The sequence below is a fragment of the Furipterus horrens genome, unplaced genomic scaffold (assembly GCF_987537825.1).
Source record: "Furipterus horrens unplaced genomic scaffold, mFurHor1.1.pri manual_scaffold_4, whole genome shotgun sequence".
Lineage (NCBI taxonomy): Eukaryota > Metazoa > Chordata > Mammalia > Chiroptera > Furipteridae > Furipterus > Furipterus horrens.
In genome coordinates this window covers 92969699-92991387 of record NW_028327174.1, presented here as the reverse complement: position 1 = coordinate 92991387, position 21689 = coordinate 92969699, and the positions used below count along the sequence as shown (strand labels likewise).

The 21689-nt window shown below is 40.2% G+C and overlaps 1 protein-coding gene and 1 pseudogene across 4 annotated transcripts in view; one reads left to right on the top strand and one right to left on the bottom strand.

Moving 5' to 3' along the window:
* The first annotated feature begins 1437 nt into the window (after positions 1–1437).
* The window catches only part of CDK8 (cyclin dependent kinase 8), a 130298-nt gene continuing 110046 nt past the window's right edge, over positions 1438–21689 (top strand). For 2 of the 4 annotated variants that reach the window (XM_090273774.1, XM_090273773.1), the window contains exon 1: positions 1438–2178. In XM_090273774.1, coding sequence (XP_090129900.1) covers positions 2051–2178 — 128 coding nt within the window. In that variant the 5' untranslated portion in view covers positions 1438–2050. The remainder of the gene's footprint in view (positions 2179–21689) is intronic. The other 2 variants (XM_090273775.1, XM_090273772.1) reach the window with 1 other exon arrangement.
* On the bottom strand, positions 10680–11374 carry LOC150012445 (cleavage and polyadenylation specificity factor subunit 5 pseudogene; annotated as a pseudogene).

The window sequence follows — 21689 nt, the reverse complement described above, 5'->3', positions numbered from 1 at the left end:
GCTTAACTTTGTTGTGCACTTTAAGTTAGGGCATTTTATATCTCCATTTTGCAAACAAAGGAACTGAGGGTCCAAAGACACATCGTTAATAAATGGCAAAGCAGGATTAATATCCAGGCCTACCTAATCAGTCAACGTACTTAAACACTAAATAAGATTTAATGCACTAGGTAAAAACAAATTCATTTAAACCAATGGTGAACTCACTATTTTCTCCAAGGAAATTTATATAAGAGAGCGTTTATGAAGGTTTTCATAAAAGGGTATCATTGTCATCATCTGTACATGGATATTTTTGAAATAAACATGAGTAATCATTGACTCAGCAATGTTTCCTGTGCACCACAATCCAGGCATTATACTAGGTATTATGGGAGATGCAAATATGACTTCCTGTAGGAATTTATCATCTATCAAGAAAGAGGAAGTAAAAGATAAACAGAATTTGATGAATACCACAGGAAAGGTGAAAAGTGTTTTGGGGGTTTCAAAGTGGGAAAGATTATATGTGCTTTGGTGACTGGGAAGGTTTATTGGAACAGTAGTTGTAAAATAAATACAAACATAAAATTAATATAAAATAAAAAATAGACATCTAACTAAGAGTTAAGACAAAATGAGAGATTATTGTCAAGATATTGGGACTCCTCTAGCTGACACCTTCTCTACCTTAAAATGATTAATACATTAGTTTCCATGGATTTAGATGTACTGCTGTAATAATTCCTAAAAATTGCTCTTCTTACAGGCAGAGGTGCAGAAGGTCATACTCAAAATATTGTCCCGTCTGAATGAATCGGAAACATTTGGATGGTCATCTGTCACAAGAATAACACTATTTAGGATTAGCGTGGACACTGGTCATTGATTCACTTTTATTGATGTCTGTAATGTGTATCAGAATGTTTACATCACTGTGCAGCTCTTATCAGATAGTGAACCACAAGGATACACCAAGTGAAAGTCCATGAGACGTTCACAAATATATACTTTAAAAAAATTTTTATAATGATAATGCCCTTTGAAATCTGGAGTTCGGAAGTGGCATAAAATATGATTCTAATACAAACTAGCCTCCCTCACACGTGACTTTCTTTGGTTGAGTTTATGGACCCAAACAGACACAAACAATATCGCTGTAAAAAAAAAAAAAAAAAAATCACCCCCCCCAAGGGATTGAAACTTCTCTCACCTTGGACTACTAATCCCATCATGCAATGCTCCCCATATGCCCACTGTGTGGGGTGGAGCTGTAGGAGGGGTGAGAACAGCGGCAGGCTGTGCATTCTGGGCATTGTAGTCTGGGACTCCGGCCACAGTCGGGACGGTACACGTGGTGCATTTGGCGGCAGCTGTGGGCAGTGGCTACCCCGCTCCCTCCACATGGTCCTCCGGGTGCCAGCTCGGGCGGGGGCAGACAGCCTCCGCGGAGCTCACTGGAAGGAAGGTCGGAGGTAGTCCGAGCCTTCGCGACGTTTTTGCGACAGCTGCGGCCGTGTTCCAGGAGTCCCCTCCCTCCTCCTCTCTCTGAGGAGGTACCGGCTGTTGTGCGGGGCTGCCTTTCTGTTTGAGTGTATGGAAGAGTGAGTGAGTGAATGAGTGAGTGTGAGCGTGCGTGTGAGAGAGGGTGAGGCGTGAGTGCGCGTTTGCGAGGAGGAGTACCCGCCGTGGCCACCCTGCCGCTCCCCGCAGCGGGAGCAGAACGCGCAGCAGGAGACAGCAGAACCGGCGCCCCGGGAGCCAGCGGGGACAAGGGCAGAGACACCCGCTCCCCACCCCCAGCTCTCGTCCCTCCGCTCTCCTTCGTCCGGGGGAACCTCCCCGTCCCACCCCACCCCTCGTACGGCCGCTGCCCTGCTGCCTCCCTGGATGTCCCCAGCGCTCTCGCGGGGCCTCCTGCTGCTCTTGCCGCATCAGTCGGGCTGGTGCTGCGGTCGCTGGGTGTAGAACGGGCGGGTTCCCGGGGGCTGCGGCTGCCGGTGTTTACCCGGTCCCCACCCCTGTCCCCTGGTCCCCCGACCCCAGCTCTCCGGCCTTGGAGGCTGTGACAATGGACTATGACTTTAAAGTGAAGCTGAGCAGCGAGCGGGAGCGGGTCGAGGACCTGTTTGAATACGAGGGCTGCAAAGTTGGCCGAGGCACTTATGGTCACGTCTACAAAGCCAAGAGGAAAGATGGGTGAGTGTTTGTGTCAGTGCGGTTGTCTGCGCTGGGCGGCGCTCCCGCGGGCCCAGGCAGGTAGCAGGAGGGAGAGCGGGGCGCTGGAGCGCGGATCTCCCACTTCCTCGACACCCGCATCTGCCCCTGCCAGCCAGGTTTGGGGAGGAAGTGGTGTACGAGGGATCCAAACCCACACTAAACCCTACGTGCTGCCGCCTCTGTGTTCTACTTTGGTGGCTCATAGGGAAAAGAAGCCTCTGCCCCATGGGCTGTATACTTTTCAAGGATTTCGATACCAGATTTTTAAAAATAAATTCGTTATGAAACCTCAGTTTAAGTAATTTTTTGGAGGGGGTCGATTTATTATGCTAATCTTCTGGGGATTTCCTCTTCTGGTTCTGGAGTGACATCCACCAGTCTGGAAGGGAAGCTGTGATCCTTTCCTCCACCAGTTTGTGATTGATTTATTATCAAATTTGGATTTTATTTCAGGGAAAGAGCAGTAGGTAAATCCAGTCTGAAGAGCTCTTCATAGTGATCATCTGCAACGTAAATGTAGCAGTTACTATTTAGATAGTATTAGCTGTGAATTTTACATAGAACAATGGGGGTTTGGTGTAGGGTGGGTGGTGGGGAAAAAGGCCAGTGACAAATAAGGGTTATCTTGTTCAAGCCGTTCCCCTTCAAATTAGCAGCTGGCAATGAACTTTAAATAGTCTCTTTGCTTTAAATATTCTTCCCTAGAAATAACTTAAGTCTATGACTGGTAATGCTCCCAATTTAGTTTCTTAAACAGGAAGGTGAAGTGTTCATTTTTTCTTTGTCACTAGATGAATGTCTTGTAATATTGACAAAAGAGAAGACAATTCTTAGTTGAGGAGAAAATGTATTTAATTAACTCCTTGCTTTCCGATTGTAAAAATGGATATCATCTCTGTTGCCTTTGACATTATAGAAAATTGCTAGGAAGATAATATCAATGCTTATTATGTAATCTTTAGATTGTGTTATAAACAAAGTAGCTTTACTTGACCATCTCTGTTAGTTTGTTTAGCTGCTGTTTAACAATTAAAAAAATTTTTTTTTCAAACTAGGCAAGGAGGATATATTCAGAACTACATTAGCACTAAAAAAATGAAACCATTCATAATGCTGAAGTTAAGTTACCTGGCGGGGGGCGGGGGTGAGAGGGAAGCCATATTTATAAATATTTCAGTACTCTGGATATTAAAAGAGGAAGTGTATATTTATTCAACATGTTTTTCCTTAGATTTATTGAGATATCTTTCTAAGAAACTTAAAATGTACTTTAAGGGTAGTATAGTAATTCTAATTAATTTGGAATGTGCATTTCAGTTTGTATATGCAGCAGTAAAGCAGTACAGATATCTGCAAAAGGTAGGGATTTGAAAATTTGAGACCCTGGGTGCTGCATGTATTGAAAAATACTTTTTAGCAGAATGTATAGTTTGGTGACATTTGAAAAATTAGCGTCAGGAAATATGTTGACTGTTGTTTAATTACTCTGTAATAACACATTTTAAAAATTATCCTTGTTAACTTCCCATATAATATTTTTCAAAAACTTAAAACCATTTTCCTTTCCATCCCCTAATATTATGTGTTTTTTGAGCATATTCATAAAATCCCCAATCTTATGAGATTAGACATTGCTGTACATTTGACCAGTCTGTCATTTGTTTTATAAAATTCTGGTGACTTTAAATTATTTTTAATCTCTCTGAGAGAAGCCAGGTCTATTTTTATAAATTACTAATTTAAGCTAATAAAATCTGCAGATTTTATTAACTTTAACTTTATATTTTATTTAAAAACCATAATATTGTTTATAATACAACCACTTTTTATATATCAAGGTCAGGTTTTAATTTGGCTAATAATAATTTTAGAAGAATTATACAATTTAAAAATAGCTGAATATATAGTATATGAACATTTCTTAGCCATTTGTGATAGCTGAAAGTACCATTGCATTTTGGAAAAAATAACATTTTTATTTACAATTCTTTGGGGTTATTTTCCAGCAACCTTTAATGATTTTGTTTATAAGATGAGCTTTTAAAAGTGGATCAAATGTCAAGAGAGTTTTAAAATTCTTGAAACAGTGTTTGCTTTCTAGAGGGACTACTTTTTGGTTTAGCTTCTTTTTTATAACCCCACTCTGGTAAAAAAACAAAAAACTGCATTATATTTATTAGGTTCTTTGATCTTATATCAGTGAAATGTAATTTAATGCATTTTAGTCCTGATAAAATAAAATTCATAGCTGTTTAGTCTTTTATAAAAAGATGATCATATAATTTTTTTAGTATTGATTTACTTTCAAATTAAATTATATATTCTGTAACCGAAATTTCAGAGTACTCTAGGAACCCAAACAGTAGCATATTCAAAAAGTTTTGAGAATGAAATAAGTTTTGCTTAGACAGATTTGATTATTGAAATGAATGTATATAAATGTTGTATCCTTTTGGTCAACAAGTGAACATTATAGAACATGAGTGATTACTAAAAAATTGAGTCCAGAGGAGTTAGCTTCTTAAATTATTAAGTGTTAAGAAATAAACAGCTTGAAAGGTCATTTCTTTGAGTTAAAGAGTTGGTAATACTATCCTGCTAGTATACTGTACTTTCAATAAACAGCATTTTAGAAATGTGGTGGAGGGGGAAATACTTTAATTGAGGCATGATTACATATATAGGAAAAGCTTTTTATAATTGTGTTGATTTCAGATTCTAGCAGTTAAAAAATAAATGCACAATGAATCTTGGAAATAATTTGTTCTTACTATCATCATAAATGAAATAGAAAGTGTCCTTTGTGTCTGAACACCAAAAGGGTACTTTAGTGAGAAGCAGGAGTGTTCATTTTCTTTTTGAATCAGTTGTATTTATTCTTTGCAGAATTTAGGCAACCAAACCGTGAGAAGGCAGAAAACAATTTGTGTTTTTAAATTCTGAACTCTTTTATTATAGGCACTGGACATTTTTAAAATATAAAAATCAATTTGGAATAACAGTTTGATTTCCAAAAAAGAAAAGCAAAAGTTTTCTTGAAAAGGGTTCTTAGACTGCTATACTGTACATTCAAAAGAAAAGATTATATATAATTGGGGTTGTGTTTGTGTGTGTTTTAAATATATAGAAAACTTTTGTTGGGCACATTTGAAGAAAACTGAGAGATTAGTAGGCAGTGATAATGATAATAATAGCTAAATTATTGTGTAAGTACTAGATCCTGGCACCCTGGCTGGTTTGGCTCAGTGGATTGAGCGTCGGCCTGCGAGCTAAGTGTCGCTGGTTCCATCTTCCAGTCAGGGCACATCAGAGAAGGAAAACTCTGACTCCAAAAAACCTCCGCTGCCTTGCGGCATACCTCTTCAGGGGAAAGGCTAAGGGAGTAAACCCCGACAGAAAATCCGGAGCCGGAGTCCCTAAGGCGGTTTGACGTTGTAGTCAACACCGGCAACTCCTGCGGCGCACCTGAAGCCAAGCTGTATTGACTCCGTCTTTCCCTTGGACCCTTCAGCTGCGAAGAGAGGGGGGGTCTGCTGCATGGGCAACAGCAGACCCTCCATATCACCCTGCCCAGGCTCTGTAGCTTCAGCTTCACTGGAGAGGACACTCCAGCGTCATCGCAAGATGTCGATCCAACACGGGAGGAGACAGATACCGTGTCACTCCCGAGTCGGACTGCACAGCCGTTCTCGGCGGTGCAGATAGACTCTTAAGAAGCTACACCATTGTCTCTCGAGACGGACGGCTGCCGATACGATACTAGATCCTGGGCAGAGTCCTTTACATTCATCCTCTGTTTAATCTTTGCAAGTTAGTTCCCTTTTTCCCTAACAGTTTTGCAGTTGAGAAAACTGAGGCTTAGAAAGGTTAAGCAAATTTGTTCCTAGTTACCTGACTGCTTAAATGTCAGAGCTGGAATTAAGGATTATAAGTAGGTCTGTTACTGTAAAGCCATGACCTTGAACATTATGTTTCATATAATTAATATATTCAAACAAATATAAACATAGACATCAAGATTTGGATTTAGTGGGTCATTCAGAAAACATGAATGCCTTCTCACAGGACTAGTCTTTTCAATTAACTGATATACTTGTTTTAGTACATTTCTGAACAGCTTGGCTTTTCAAGTGCTACAGAAGTTTGTATGTAGGTATACTTGGGAGTGTGAATATATATTATATGTCTACAGATACACACATATATGTATTTAGAACCAAACTCGTATAAGGCTTGTTAAAATATGAGAGTTCTTCATCTAGTGACAAGAACTCTAAAATGGAGAGACCGGAGACCTGAGTTTAAGTTCATACTCTTGCCTCTGGTTACCAGTATGACCTTAGGCAAATCATTTGCTTCTGTAGACTTTGGTTTCCTTACTTGTAAGATTAGGGGGTTTGAGTTGATCATTTTTAGGGTCTTTTCTAATATTATGATTTAAGGAAGTAAAAATTAAGAATATAAAGTATAATACTTTTGTATGATTATGTAAAACTACTGAAACAAAAGTTTTACCTCAGACCACGGGACATTTTTATATTTCTTAGCTTTATGCTTTAATGTGGGTCCTCATCAACTGGTAACTCACAAAGACTTATCAACTACTTCACCTAACATTTCTTGTACTACCTTAACATTTCTTCATATTTTTCTCTTAAGATGGTGGGAGTTATGGGCTAGTGCCTGTTTCTTCTTTTGTGAACCATTAATTTGGTGGCTAGCACAAAGACTCTTCTGATTCAGTCTGCATTGGAGCTTTCATTCAGTTTATTATAATTTATTATTTTTATTTTTTAATCCTTACCTCAGGATATGTTCATTGCTTTTAGAGAAAGGGGAAGGGAAAGAGAGAGGGGAAGGGGAAGAGAGACAGAAACATCGATGTGAAAGTGACCGATTAGTTGCCTCCTGTATGTGCCTTGATCAGGGATTGAACCCATGACCTAGGTATGTGCCCTGACTGGGAATCAAACCCACAGCCTTCTGGTGTATGGGATGATGCTCCAACCAACTGAGCTACCTGGCCAGTGCTGAATCTGCACTGGAGCTTCCATTCAGTTTTAGTTCCTTAACTATGATCAGAACTTGGTTAGAACCCTTTATTTCCCCCAAAGGAATCTTTTTCTTTTGAATACTGTTGAACCCTGTATATAGGTTCAGTTTGATTGAAATATTTCTGTAAATGTCAAAATGCCAAATACAATGTATAAGAGCCCCTATCACTGGGGATTTTGTATGCCCAATAAGGAGTACGCCTTATAACCTTTAAGAAATGTGATGAAAGGGAAAAGCAGAGTGTTTACCTTGCACTTCTTATCTACTGCCAGTTGAATTTATCTGCCTTAGGTATCAGTGCATTCAGATCTACTGTTTAGGCCACTTACAGATCATGCTTAGATTCCACTTTCTTGCAAGACTGGAAAATTAAATTCTTTTGGGATTTGTCTTATTACTACTTTTACTGTTTCTTTCAACATTTGAAGAAATCCATTCAACAAATATTGGATTGGCCAAAAAGTTCGTTTAGTTTTTTTCATACCATGGCTCTAGTAGTGCTTAGTTGTCTTTAACTTCACTTGAAATAATTTTGTTAGATTGTATTCTGACAGCCATCATACCTGCATGCATTTAAAAACTTTTCAAAATTGGTGAATTTTTGTGCAGCCATTTTAATATTGAAGATGGAAGAATATACGTAACATTTTCAGTGTATTATGCTTTATTATTTCAAGAAAGGTAAAAACACAGCTGAAACACAAGAAAAAATTTGCGCAGTGCATGGAGAAGTTGCTGTCACTGATCAAACATGTCAAAAGTGGTTTGTGAAGTTTCTTGGTACTACTGACATTTTGGCCAAATAATTCTTCGCTGTGGAGCTGTCTTATGCATTTAAAGATGTTTAGCAGCACCCCTGGCCTCTACCAACTAGAAGCCAATAGCAGGAGATGGCTGACATACTCAAAATATCCAAGTCAATAAAGTTCTTGGTGAAAATGAAAAATATGTCTCTTATTTTACCAAAAAAAACTGAACGGACTTTTTGGCCAACCCAATATTTATTGGACCCTTCTATGTGTCAAGCACTGTCCAAGGTATTGGAAGTGCGAAGATGACTAAAATATTCCATTATTTGAGGAGAAATTTACTGGGGGGACAAACATGGAAGTAAAGTATAGCAATATAATAAGCACTATAATAATTAATACAAGATGCTGTTGGAACACAGATGGAAGCTCCCAACTGCTTAAGGTATTCAGGAAAAGTCTCAAACATGACAACATTTTGTTTGACTCTTGGAAGATGGGGAGGATCTCATCTGAAAAGGTATTTCAAAAGGAATGGGACAAAGAGGGGTGCTTTTTATTGTTCCCCAGCAAATATTGTGCGATTGAATTTTTTTCTTCTCATGCCTTTCCTCCCTGCTCCTTTTTTCTTGTCAGCATTTTTGAGCTGCTCTTGTATGTGTAGTATATGCACTAAAAATGATCCATTGTACCCACTGGACACGATGAGGTCTCTGTTATTTAACAATGTGGATGAATTTTATCAGCATGCATTGAACACCTTTAATTGTCTGTGTGGCAGTTTTCCATCATAAGAATGTTGGGATGTCAGGATATAAGCAGCCTCTGAAATCCAACAGTCTGACTTAAGACTCTCTCATATGTAAAATTGCCATTGCCGAACTCCATTTTGATTCCGCTCTGGATAGCAGATGATTCTTCTTTAGCCTCACCTCCATGAGGAGTGCGGAGCCAGTCTCTTCTATGTTGCTGAAATGGTGGTGGCAGTAGATTGTAGGGGTAGTGTCTCTTGATGGGACTCTGATGTGTGAAGGGATGGGAGGTTGGGAAATGGCTTCTGGAGTACTGGATTTCAGCTAGAAAAATAGAAATAATAACAAATTATTATAAATTATTTTAGGCCATTTGCAAACTTAACTACTTTTTCAAAAACATCTTCTCTGGGAAAATGTTCAGAATTATGATTACAAACATTTGAAATGTCATCCTTATGTAAGTTGGAACTGTATATGCCAATCAGTGTTGATAAATATATACTATGCCCTGTGGCTAGTGTCATCTTTCTTGTAGTGCCTTTTATTGTTGAATCCAGTCCTCATTGTCTCTTTATTCTTTTCTTTTTCTGTGCTTAGCTGCTGGTAGGAAATGAAAATCCTACTGTTTTTTCCTCTTTCAGAACAATTTGTAAATACTTTTCTTCACACCAACTTAGGTAGGCCTTGGTTATCTCTTTGTTACTTAGAAACTACTATGATTTTTTTCTTTTTTCTTTAGTCTTTAGATATCTCTTGTTACCTTAGGGCAGTTCTTGATGTTGTCACTAAAAAGTGACTTTCACCTGTTATTTTGATCTTGAGACTTGAAGGCCCTTTAGTATAGTAATTCTTAAGATTCTTTAGTATGGTTATTGTCAAAGCCACAAAACCAGTCCCTGCTGTAGCAAACTGCCTTTACTAATGGAATTATGTCATGTCCTTCAGATGTGTTATGGCAGAGAGAATGCTGTGAAGCCCTCTTTTAAAATTGAGATATATTATATACCATGAAATTCACCCTTTAAAAGATTTTATTTATATTTTTTTAGAGAGAGGGGAAGAGAGTGAGAAAGAGAGGGAGGGAAATATTGATGTGAGAGAGAAACATCAATCAGTTGCCTCTCTCGTGTGCCCCGACTGGGGACCAAACCTGCTACCCAAGCATATGCCCTGATTGGGAATTGAACCTGCAACCTTTTGCTTTGTAGAACGATGCCTAACCAGCTTAGCTACACTGGTCAGGGCATTTCACCTTTTTAAAGGGTGCATACACTGGTTTTTCACATACAGTATTTATAAGGTTGTGTAATTATCATCGCTACCTAATTCCAGAATGTTTTTATTTCCTTCCCAAAAGAAACTTTATGCTTATTAGTAGTCACTCTGCATTCCCCCTCTTCCCAGCTCCTGGCAACCATTAATCTATTTTCTGTCTCTATGGATTTGTCTGTTCTGGACATTTCATATAAATGGAATCATATACTATGTGTGTGGCCTTGTGTCTTTTACTTAGCATAATGTTTTCAGGGTTCATCTATGTTGTGCATGTATCAGTATTTCATTCTTTTTTATGGTTGAATAATAGTGCAGTGTATGGATATACCTCATTTTTTAAATCCATACATCAGTTTGTGGGCATTTGGGTTGTTTCTGCTTTATTTTTTTAATGATGTATGTGTCTTTGCACTTTCTTTAATGTGTAAAAATTATGAGTAGAAACAAAAGCAAATTAAAAATTATTAATTTGTGTACACCACTGTCTAGTTCTTCATATCAGCTTTACTATTCAAGCAATAGAAAGCAGGCGGCAATTTGGGGATTGGGAAAGAGATAAAGCAAAAAAACAAAACAAAACACTTCTCTCTCATGTTCATTCTATATTGTGTAGATGGCTCCTTTCACTTCTCCATTATGTAGGCATTCATTTGTACATTATATAAAATTGAACCTTCTCAAAAAGGCGAGGGAGACTAGAAATGATGGGTCTGTGTCCTGGTGCATTGTCACACAATTCAAACAGTGTTGTGGCCCAGCTTTTAAGGTTTAGGGACTGCAAACAAGGCTTTCTCTTGAAGTTGAACAAGAACGACTTCTTAATGTTCCTTTGGTTTTATAATATGTGCAGGAATATATGGATACTGAGGAGGTTCAAAATTTGGTCTCTACTGGTTACCAACGCAGTCGTCAATGACCCAGTCTTGTAGGACTGCATCTTGACAACCTAGTTTCTGTCGTTAAGGGTTTTAGTCCTTAACTTCATTTCTCCTGGGTTAAGTTCACAGGTTAAATTCACCACCAGGTAGTTTGAAAGTTGTTCCCAGTTGTAGTGGTAACACATGAGGTAGCCAGTGCTTATGTACAATCAGAACTCATTCTATAGACCTCTTCATTCCAATTTTATCAAATTCCTCCCTCATGCACTGAAATCTGGCTGCAACAGAGTTCTCTTTCTCATAGAGGGGCTCTTTTGTACTGAAAGTATAATTGGTAAGAAGGCACAGGGTGATCGTGTGCTCCAAGGTGAGGGGCTTGGTCTGCTGGATGTATTTGTTGCTGAACTGCTTGACCCAACCCCCTACCTTGGGGCCAGCCAGTGGTCTGAGGTCTGTGAGCCATTGGGCAGCACCATGGGCATGTTGGACATGCTATGGAGTACTGGCGGGAAGTAGATAGGGGGAGAGGCGGGGAGATTGTCCTGGTGTGGCAGAGGTTATCTGTACTCTATTCAGCAGCTGCAGCCTGCCGTGAACATGAAAGAGTAAGAGGAACTGTTTCTACTTTTTGGCTTTTATGAATAATGCTGCTGTGAACCTTCATGTGCTCGTTGTTATATGGATATGTTTTCATTTTTCTTGGGCATATATATAGGTATGGAATAACTGGGTCATAGTTCAGTTTATGTTTAGATTTTTGAGAAATTACCAAACTTTTTTGAAGCAGCCGAGAACCACTTTTGAGTGTCTTTACCTTGACTTTGGTTAAGTACCAAGATCTTTGTCCTTTGTGTAGAAGACCCAACTAGCCTTCCTTATTCCTAGGACAGTGTTCCCACTCTACTCTATCCTAATAATTCTGAAATACAGAATACTACAACTCATCCATTAAATCAGATCACGATTCTGAACTTTTCCTCAGGCAGCACCTTGTGCTAGAAATCTTTTTCCCCTCACCTGAAAGACGTTCTATCATTTAGCTTCAGAAATCCGAACTACTTTAATTAATTAATTAATTTATTTTATAATTTATTTATTTGTTTATTTATTTTTAGAGAGAGGGGAAAGGAGAGAGAGAGGGAGAGAAACATCACTGTGTGGTTGCCTCTCACTCACGCCCCCAACTGGGGACCTGACGTGCAACCTAGTTATGTGCCCTGACTGGGAATCGAACCAGCGACACTTGGCTCACAAGCCGAACTACTTTATCTTAACATACAACTTGGATAATTCCATCTTCATTCAGAACTTCATAGAACATAGTCTTTCATAGATGTATTATGTAACTACTTCAGTGTATATGTGGTAATGTTTATATGTCCTGTGGGTCTTTATGAGTTAGATAATATAGATGGTCTCTAGGGCAGTAATTGTGTTCCCCTCAGTTCATGGCACATTGCCAAATGTTGACAAGCATTTAATACTTTTTTATTTGTGGTATACCTGAAATTTGTATTTGAAAGTCTTCCTTTTGAACTTGCTAAAATTAAAACCTTAAACATGTTATAGTAGAATAGAAAAGCAGCACCTTGTGAAAAAACCAGAAAAGCAAAGTTTGATGGGCTGGCTATGTTGATACCAGGAACAGAAATGAACAAAACTGAAGCCAAAGGCAGAGACAAACTTTGTTAATGGACTGAACAAAAAGAGACTGGGAGGACCTATGGTGGCATAGGTAAACAGGGCTCGCCTCCTCACACAACCACAGAAAAATTACAATTTAAATATAGAACCATCAGAAATTGAGGTGAATGGAAGTCCAACAACTGCGGAATTAAAGAAACCACATCCGTTCAGAATGGTAGGACGGGTAGAGACACGAAACGGGCTGGTCCCACAACATGTGTGGTGGATAAAACTTTGGGAGGGATATCTTGGGAGCAAAGAGTCCCAGCTCCATACCAGACCCCCTAGCACAGGGTTCAAATGCCAGGAAGTTAAGGCCCCATAACTTCTGGCTGCAAAAACCAGCAGGGATTGAGTCTGTGTAAGAAACTAATGGAATCCCAAGCAATCACTCTTAACCCAAACATGTACTTACTCAGACTCACTCAATCTGAGCTCCAGCAGCAGGGGAGTAGCTTGAACAAAGGCACCAGTGGCATATGGGGAGAAACTGAAGTCTCTGGCATCAAGGCAAGAGCAGGGGAATAGCTTCCTCCCAGACAGAAAAGGGGACAGAGGCCAATGTCCCTTTTCTCAACCCTCCCCTCACAGAGCTACAGAGCCTGCAGGCCAGTGCCTTATCTGAGACTCCATCAAACTGTATACCAGCATTTTCTCCGCCCTGGGGATCCCCAGAGAGTCCATTCTACCCAACTTACGGACTCATCCAAGCTGCTTTTCCATATGAATGGCTGGTGTTCGTTTATGCTTCACAACTTCTTAAATCCTCTCAAACAAGCAACAGTTGGCCTCAGTGAGTCTCCAGCTGCTGTACTTCTTGCTAAGTGGCCCTAGGCGTGGCACTAGCAGCAGCCAGCCTAGATTGACAACTTGGCTTCATTTGGGAATCTCCAAGCCCAGCACAAGTAGCAGCCATCTGAGCCATCTAGTAGCTCAGGTAGGGTGGCCCTGGGCAAAACACAGGTGGGGGCTGACCTTGGCCTGTACAAGCTGGGACAGAGCCTGTGCATCCAGTGGACAGGTACAGATCACATCAGAGCACCACCACCCTGCTCCTGCACAGCTGATCCTCCACAGAGAGTAGAGGTTGGTAGTCAGTGGTCACAGCCAGTCCTTGCAACTCATTGGCCTGAGTAAATCCCTCCCATTGACCTGCCAACAGCACCAAGGCTCAACTACAAGATGAGGATGTACTCAGCCCATGTGAAGGGCACAGCTCAAGTACCCAGCTTGGGTGATATGGGAGGCTGTGCCGCTGGACCCTACAGGACACCTACTGCATTAGGCCATGCTACCAAGACAGGGAGTCTACCTAATACATAAAATAAAACAGTGGCAGGCTGCCAAAATGAGAAGACAGAGAAACATGGCCCTAATAAAAGAATAGGACAGAGCTCCAGGATAAGAACTAAACAAAATGGGGACAAGCAATCTACTAGATGCAGAGTTCAAAACACTGGGTATAAGGATGCTAAGGGAACTTAGGACCTCAACAGCATAAAAAAGATCCAGTCACAAATGAGGGACACACTAATTGAAATAAAGAACAATTTACAGGAAATCAACAGTAGAATTGATGAAGCCGAGAATCAAATCAATTATTTGAAACATAAGGAAGCAAAAGAAACAACCAATCAGAACAAGAAGAAAAAAGAATCCAAAAAAAAAATGAGTATAAGAAGATGGAGGCGTAAATACACACACTGTATCTCCTCACAACTTAGAAGGAATTTAGAATCACTTCAAAACCAAAAAAACCCAGAAAATTCAAAAATCAAAACTACAGGGAAGTTCAGCAAAGAAATAAAGAAGAAATAATCATCTGGAAAGGTAGGAAGGGTGGAGCCTGGACAGAGAGAAAGAGGAGGGGAACAGTGGCTGTGGGGGCGGTGCTTGGCAGGCAGCACGGCTGGAGGGAGCGTGGTGGACGTGGCTAGCAGTAGCCATGGCAAAAAAACACAGTCATACAGTTTAAACCCGAGAAGTGATCCCAGCCCCAAACTGGTCGGATTCCAGCCCCAGACCAGCTTGCGGTTCCAGCGCTGGGGAAAATAGAGCCATGTTGCTTCTGACTATGAAAGCCAGTAGGGATTGGAGTGGAGGATGAAGCTACCAGTCTCGAAAAGGAAGCAGCTTACTTAGTACGGGAAGGGGAAGAAGTGCCTGGAAAAGCGGCAGCAGCCGGCACTGTTTCCTATCAGACCCCTCCCCCACAACAGCGCCAAAACTTGATGAAACAGGAGCCAGCACTAATGAATAGTAAGGCTCCACTCCCTATAATGAAACAGGTGTGACAGCCCCACCCACATCACAGAGGCAAACACAGAAAGCTGTCAAGATGAAGAGACAGAGAAGTATGGCCCAGAAAGGGGGCAGATCAGGGTCCCAGGAACACAACTAAGCAACGAGCAGATAGCACACCTAACAGATGAGGAGATAGCAAGCTTAACAGATGCACAGTTTAAGGCATTTGTGATAAATATGCTCACAAACTTGACAGAAAAAGTTAAACAGGATGGGGAAAGAATGAAGGCTACCTTGGCTGAAATGAAGGAAAATCCACACAAAGCAAGTGGTGAAGGAAAGGAAACCAGTGTTCAGATCAACAAATTGAAATACAAGGAAGAAACAGCCAGTACAGAAGGAGGAAATGAGAATTTTTAAAAATTAGGAGAGGCTTAGAAACCTTTGGGATAGCTTTAAACATGCCAACATCTGATTCATAGGGTTGCCAGAAGGTAAAGAGAGCAGGAAATTGAAAACTTATGCGAAAAAATAATGAAGGAAAACTTCCCTAATTTGGGGAAGGAAATGGACATATGGGTCCAGGAAGCACAGAGTGTCCCAAGCAAACTAGACCCAGGGGGGACCACACCAAGACATCATAATCAAAATGCCAAAGGTTAAAGATAAAGAGAGAATCTTAAAAGCAGCAAGGGAGAAGAGGAGAATTACCTACAAAGGGGCACCTATAAGACTGTCAGCTGATTTTTCAAAAGAAATTTTGCAGGCAAGAAGGGACCGGCAAGAAGTATTCAAAGGGGTGAAAAGCAAGGACCAACAACCAAGATTACTCTATCCAGCAAAGGTATAATTCAGAATGGAAGGGCAGATAAAGTGCTTCCCAGACAAGGGAAAGCTGAAGGAGTTCATCATCACCAAGCCATTATTATATGAAATGTTAAAGGGACTTGTTTTAAAAAAAGATCGAAACTATGAACATTAAAGTGAAAACAGTATCACAGCTATCAACAACAGAAGCTAGGGAATGGAACAAAGGTAAATTAAGCAGACAACTAGAGTGGGAACAGAATCATAGGTATGGGGGGCATGTGGAGGGAGGGCAGCTGGGAGGGGGAAGGCGGAGAGGGAGGGAAATGGTGCAGGAATTAAGAAGCATAGTAGGAGGGTGCAGAATGAACAGGGGGATGTTGAGAAGAGCTTTGTGCACAACCCATGGATATGAACTAAGTAGGAGGGGGGCTACTGGGTGAAGAGGAGCAAAGGGAAAGGAAATTGGGATAACTGTAACAGCATAATTAATAAAACATACAAAAAATAAATACATAAAAAAAAAGGATAGTATTGCAGCCTCTGGGACAGCTTTAAAGGTTCGAACATTTGCATGATAGGGGTGCTAGAAGGAAAAGAGAAATAGCAAGAAATTGAAAATCTATTTGAAAAAATAATGAAAGAGAACTTCCTTGATTTGGGGAAGGAAATAGACATGCAAGTCCAGGAAGGACAGAGAGTCCCAAACAAGATGGATGAAAGGAGGCCCACTCCAAGACACATCATAATTAAATGCCAAAGATTAAAGTTAAAGAGATTCTTAAAAACAGCAGGAGAAAAGCAGGTAGTTACCTACAGGGGAGTCCCCAGAAGACTGGCAGTCCATTTCTTGAAAGAAACATTGCAGGCTAGAAGGGACTGGCAAGAAATACTCAAAGTCGTGAAAGGCAGGAACAGCCAAGATTGCTGTACCCAGCAAAGATATTTAAAATGGAAGGGCAGAGACTTCCGGCCAAGATGGAGGCTTAGACGGACGCGCTAGGTCTCCCTCTACAACTAGAGAGGAAAACAACACTTCAAAACAAAGGATAACTAGAAATTCCAGAAAATAAAACTACACGGAAGCCCAACATATGAAGTTATAAACCAGCGGCGCCCTTTGGGCAGGTAAGAGCAAAAGAGGGCGGCGCTGTTTGCGGTTGCACCTGGGACAGCGGCGGGGAGAACAACCCCGGCTGCAGTCGAACCCCCGGCAGCTCGCGACCCCAACGCTGGGGAAAGCAGCCACCACATCGCCTTGAACAGTGAGGCCCAGGGGGGTGGGAGGACGGATCCCGGTCTCCTAGCGGAATAACTGTGTGAATCCATCTTGGACCCCCGCCCCCAAAGAAAGCACCACAGGGCTGCGAAATAGGTCGCGGACAGGCACCGGTCGCTGGATTGTGACGACAAAGCACCACGGCACAGCAAGAAAGGCTGCCGAATGGCGCCGGTCGCTGGGTCATTACGAGTACACAGGCACTGCCCCCTACAGCCGGCCCAAGAAAACAAAACGCATCTGTCAAAATGAGGCAGACAACTATAGAAATCCCGGTGTCACAGCTCACCAGGCAACAGATGGAGAACCTGACAGATGAACAGATAAGAAACCTGTCAGATGCTCAGTTCAGGGCCATTGTTATCAGGTGGCTTACAGAATTCACAAAAGATCTGGAAAAAGATGAGAAAGAAGCGAAAAACACTCATAACGAAAGGAACAAAACCACATACGAGACAGATGGTGAGGGAAAAAAATCCAGAGTTCATTTCAACAAACTGGAATATGGAGAAGGAACAAGCAGTCAACCAATGCAGAGAGAGGAAATGGGAAGCAACGATGAGAGGATCAGAAACCTCTGGGACAGCTATAAAAGGCCCAACATAAGAATCATTGGTTTGCCAGAGAGCGAGGAAGATGAACTAGAACTTGAAAAATTGAGTGAAAATATAATAAAGGAGAACTTCCCAGACTTGGGGAAGGAAATAGACTTACAGGTCCAGGAAGCACAGAGAGTTCCAAAAAAACTGGACCCAGGGAGAACCACTCCAAGACACATTATAATCAAAATGTCAAAAATTAAAGATAAAGAGAGAATCTTAAAAGCAGCAAGAGAGAAGAAAAGAATTATGTACAAAGGGGTCCCAATTAGACTATCAGCTGACTTCTCAAGGGAGACCCTGCAGGCAAGAAGGGACTGGCAAGAAATATTCAAAGTAATGAAAATCCAAAACCTACAACCACGAATACTCTATCCAGCGAAATTGTCATTCAGAATAGAAGGACAGAGAAAGTGTTTCCAGGACAAAATAAAATTGAAAGAGTTCATTAGATCCAAACCACTGTTATATGAGATGTTAAAGGGACTGGTTTAGAAAAAGGAGGATCAAGACAATGAAATCTAAAATGAAAACTGCATCACAAGAAACAACAGAAGCTAGGGAATTGAAACAAAGGCAAACTAAACAGGCAACGAGAGTGGAAAAAGAACTATAGATACGGGGAACATACTGGGGGGAGGTCAACAGGGAGGGGGAATGGGGAGAGGGAGGGAGATGATATAGGAATTAAGGATCATGGTAGGAGGGAATGGAATAGACAGAGAGAGGTTGAGAAGAACTGTATGCACAACTAATGGACATGATCTAAAAGGGGGGGACAACTGGAGGGAGGGGGGCCACCGGGTGGAGGGGAGCAGAGGGAAGGGAAATTGGCACAAATGTAATATTATAATCAATAAAACACATTAAAAAAAAATAAAATGGAAGGGCAGATAAAGAGCTTCCCAGACAAGAAAAAACTAAAGGGGTTTATAATCACCAAACCATTATTATATGAAATGTTAAAGGGACTTATTTAAGAAAAAGAAGAAGATCAAAACTATGAACAACAAAATGGCAATAAATACCTATTTACCTACAACTGAATCTAAAAAACAAACTAAGCAAACAAGAAGAACAGAGGCAGAATCATAGATACAGAGAGCATTTTGATGATTGCCAGATGGGAGGGTGGTGTAGGGGAATGGGTGAATAGGTGCGGGGATTAAGAAGTACAGATAGGTAGTTACAGAATAGCTGCAGGGATGTAAAGTATAGGCAATGGAGTAGCCAAAGAACCTATAAGCATTACCCATGGACATGAAAAATGTATGGCGACTGCCTGAGGGAGTGGGGGATGCTGGGTGAGGGAGGCTAAGGGAATAAAATTGCGACAACTGCAATAGCATAATCAATAAAATACAATTTAAAAAAAATCCGGGTATTTTAAAAATTGCGCCACTACAAAGAATAAAGTATGTTTTGAAATATTTCTTGTAAATTAATCAGTTTAAATGGAATCAAACCTGTATTTGTAAACTTAAGGAGAATATAATTAGTTTCTTAACCAGAGATGGCATTTAACTTTGTTTAAATCCATGATCATTTCATACTTGAAGTTTACTTTCTTTATGAGAAGCAAATATTATTTAGGTTAACTGCTGCTCAAGGTAACTCAGTTACTCATCTCTCTGGACAAGCTCTTTAAAATCTGTAACTTTATAATAGCCCGTGAATTTTAACAAATAATCATCCTACGGAGAGGAATTCTTTATATCACAATGCAGAGCCTACTCTGGATGTTTCTGTACACCTGAGTTTATACATTGTCTAGCAAACTAAAGGGATTAAAAAAAACCCAAAACTTGTCCATTATTGGTATTATGGCTTATATTAAACAAGTCATATTTTGGGAGAAAGAGGAAGTAGGTATTAAAAATTATTTTTTAAGGCTTTTGTTTTAAGGAAGGCCAGTATATCATGTGAAACTTTAAATTCATATAGAATTGATAAATTTGTTTTCAGTTTTTCACTTGATGAAAGAATCTGTAAGTACATGATTTCTCCTGTGTATTTATTGTGACTTTGCAAAAAATTTTTATACACAGTCTCCAAGAAAATGTCAGGCACAAACTAAGGTATATATGTAATTTGTTTTCTAATGCTGCCTTAACATTGAAGATGCTTTTAAATATAAATTAAATCATTTAAATATTTACATTTCATTCTAGTTTCTTTCTAGCTGTAGTTTTTATTTTGGGGGGTAAATTTGTATATTTGTATTGTAATTCATTTGGTAGCCATTTACCAAATGTCTGTAATATGCCATGTTCTGTGCCAGATATGAGTAATTCAGCAGTGAATATCCCATGGCCTAAGTTCTTAGGGAACTTAAGACTTTTGAGGGACACAGGCAAGTAAACAGATTGTTATAATATAGTGGCATAGAGCTGTGATAGGGAAAATTAGGGGTTGCCATGGGGTACCTAAGCTGCTCTTGGGGGCTCAAGGATGATATTTCAATTGTGACTTGCAAGTTAATTAGAAGCTATACAAATGAGTGGGCAGTAAATAAGAGTGAGTGGGGTTGTAGTGCAGGAGTTAGAGTATAGGATGGAAGGGTAGCATCTGGTTTCATAATTTCTTCATATACTGTAGGAAGGGGTATAGCCTGGTTGAAAAGGGAGTGTGATAAAACTTGGATGATGTGTAGTAAACAAATGTTAACTTAAATTGTTTATTTGAGGTAATTTTGGGAGTGTATGTTGTGGAGGGAAGACTAAAGTTCTCTCCAATAACCTTTGGAGCCACTACTGAGTAGCATTTAAAAAGATGGCTTGAGTGGCTCAGGGGATTTGAGCACTGGCATGCGAACCAAAGGGTCACTGGTTCAGTTCCCAATCAGGGCACAGGTTACTATTGTCATACTTTACCCAAGACTAGCTGACCTCTGCAGATCCTCTTTAGGCTTGTGACATGAGCTAGACTTGGAAGTGCGACATGAGCTAGACTTGGAAATGTGTAAGTGAAAAGCATAAAGAAATCTGTAAAAGTAGCAAATATTTCTCATACTTCTGGATTTTATTTTCCTTCTGGATTTTTTTGGAGGGGAGAGTATAGGACCTAAAAGGTGATTCAGACATTCTTTAAGTACTTAAAGCTTTCAGTGCAAGCCAAAAATGCTAACAGACTGTGCTACTTTCCAACCTTATTTTGACTTTGGTCATGTAATGTCTTTGCTTTATTACTATTGCATTTTGTGTAACTGGACTTACTGAGTTTAAGTATGCTTGCTGGTTTTCAAGTCAATACAGTATGGTTACATTTTTCCTTAGTGAAATTCTTTACTATAATTATCCCTAAAATATTTTGGAATGTATGATAACATCTGCCATAGTTATTTATTATTTTTTAATATTTTATTTATTTACTTTATAGAGAGAGGGGAAGGGAGGGAGAAGGAGAGGTAGAAAAACATCAGTGTGCGAGAGACACATTGATCAGTTGCCCCTTGCATGCACTGAACTGGGGACATGGCCCCCAACCCAGGCATGTGCCCTGACTGTGGATTGAACCAACGACCTTTTGTTTCGCAGGCTGGCACTCAATCCACTGAGCCACACCAGCCAGGGCTAGTTATTTATTTTTAAATGTTTAAAAAGTAGTTTTGATTTTTAGTTGCAGTGTGCTAAGTACAGAAATTAAATCTGTTGTTTTTATGGAGAAAATATTAGTAACACCTTGCAAGAATGATTTACCTGAAGTTTACAGTTCATTCTGTTTTAGTGTATTCACAGTTGTGCAGCCATCACCACAGTCTAATTTAGAATATTTTTGTCCCCCCTAAAAGAAACCCTAGACCCATTAGCAGTCATTTTTCTTTCTCTAGCCCTAGGCAACTGTTAATCTGTTTTCTGCCCCTGGATCTGCCAACTCTGGACATTTCATTTAAATGAAATTATGGTCCTGGCCTGGTAACTCAGTTGATTAGAGCGTTGTTCTGATACACCAAGGTTGGGGATTTGATCTCCGGTTAGGGCACATACAAGAGGTAATCAGTGAATGCTTGACAAGGTGAGACAGCAGGTTGATGTGTTTCTCTCTCTCTCTCTCTCTCTCTCTCTCTCTCTCTCTCTCTCTGTCTGTCTCTCTCTGTCTCAAAATCAATTTAAAAATTTTTTTAAAAAACAAACCATATAATATGAGGTCTTTTGTGACTGTCT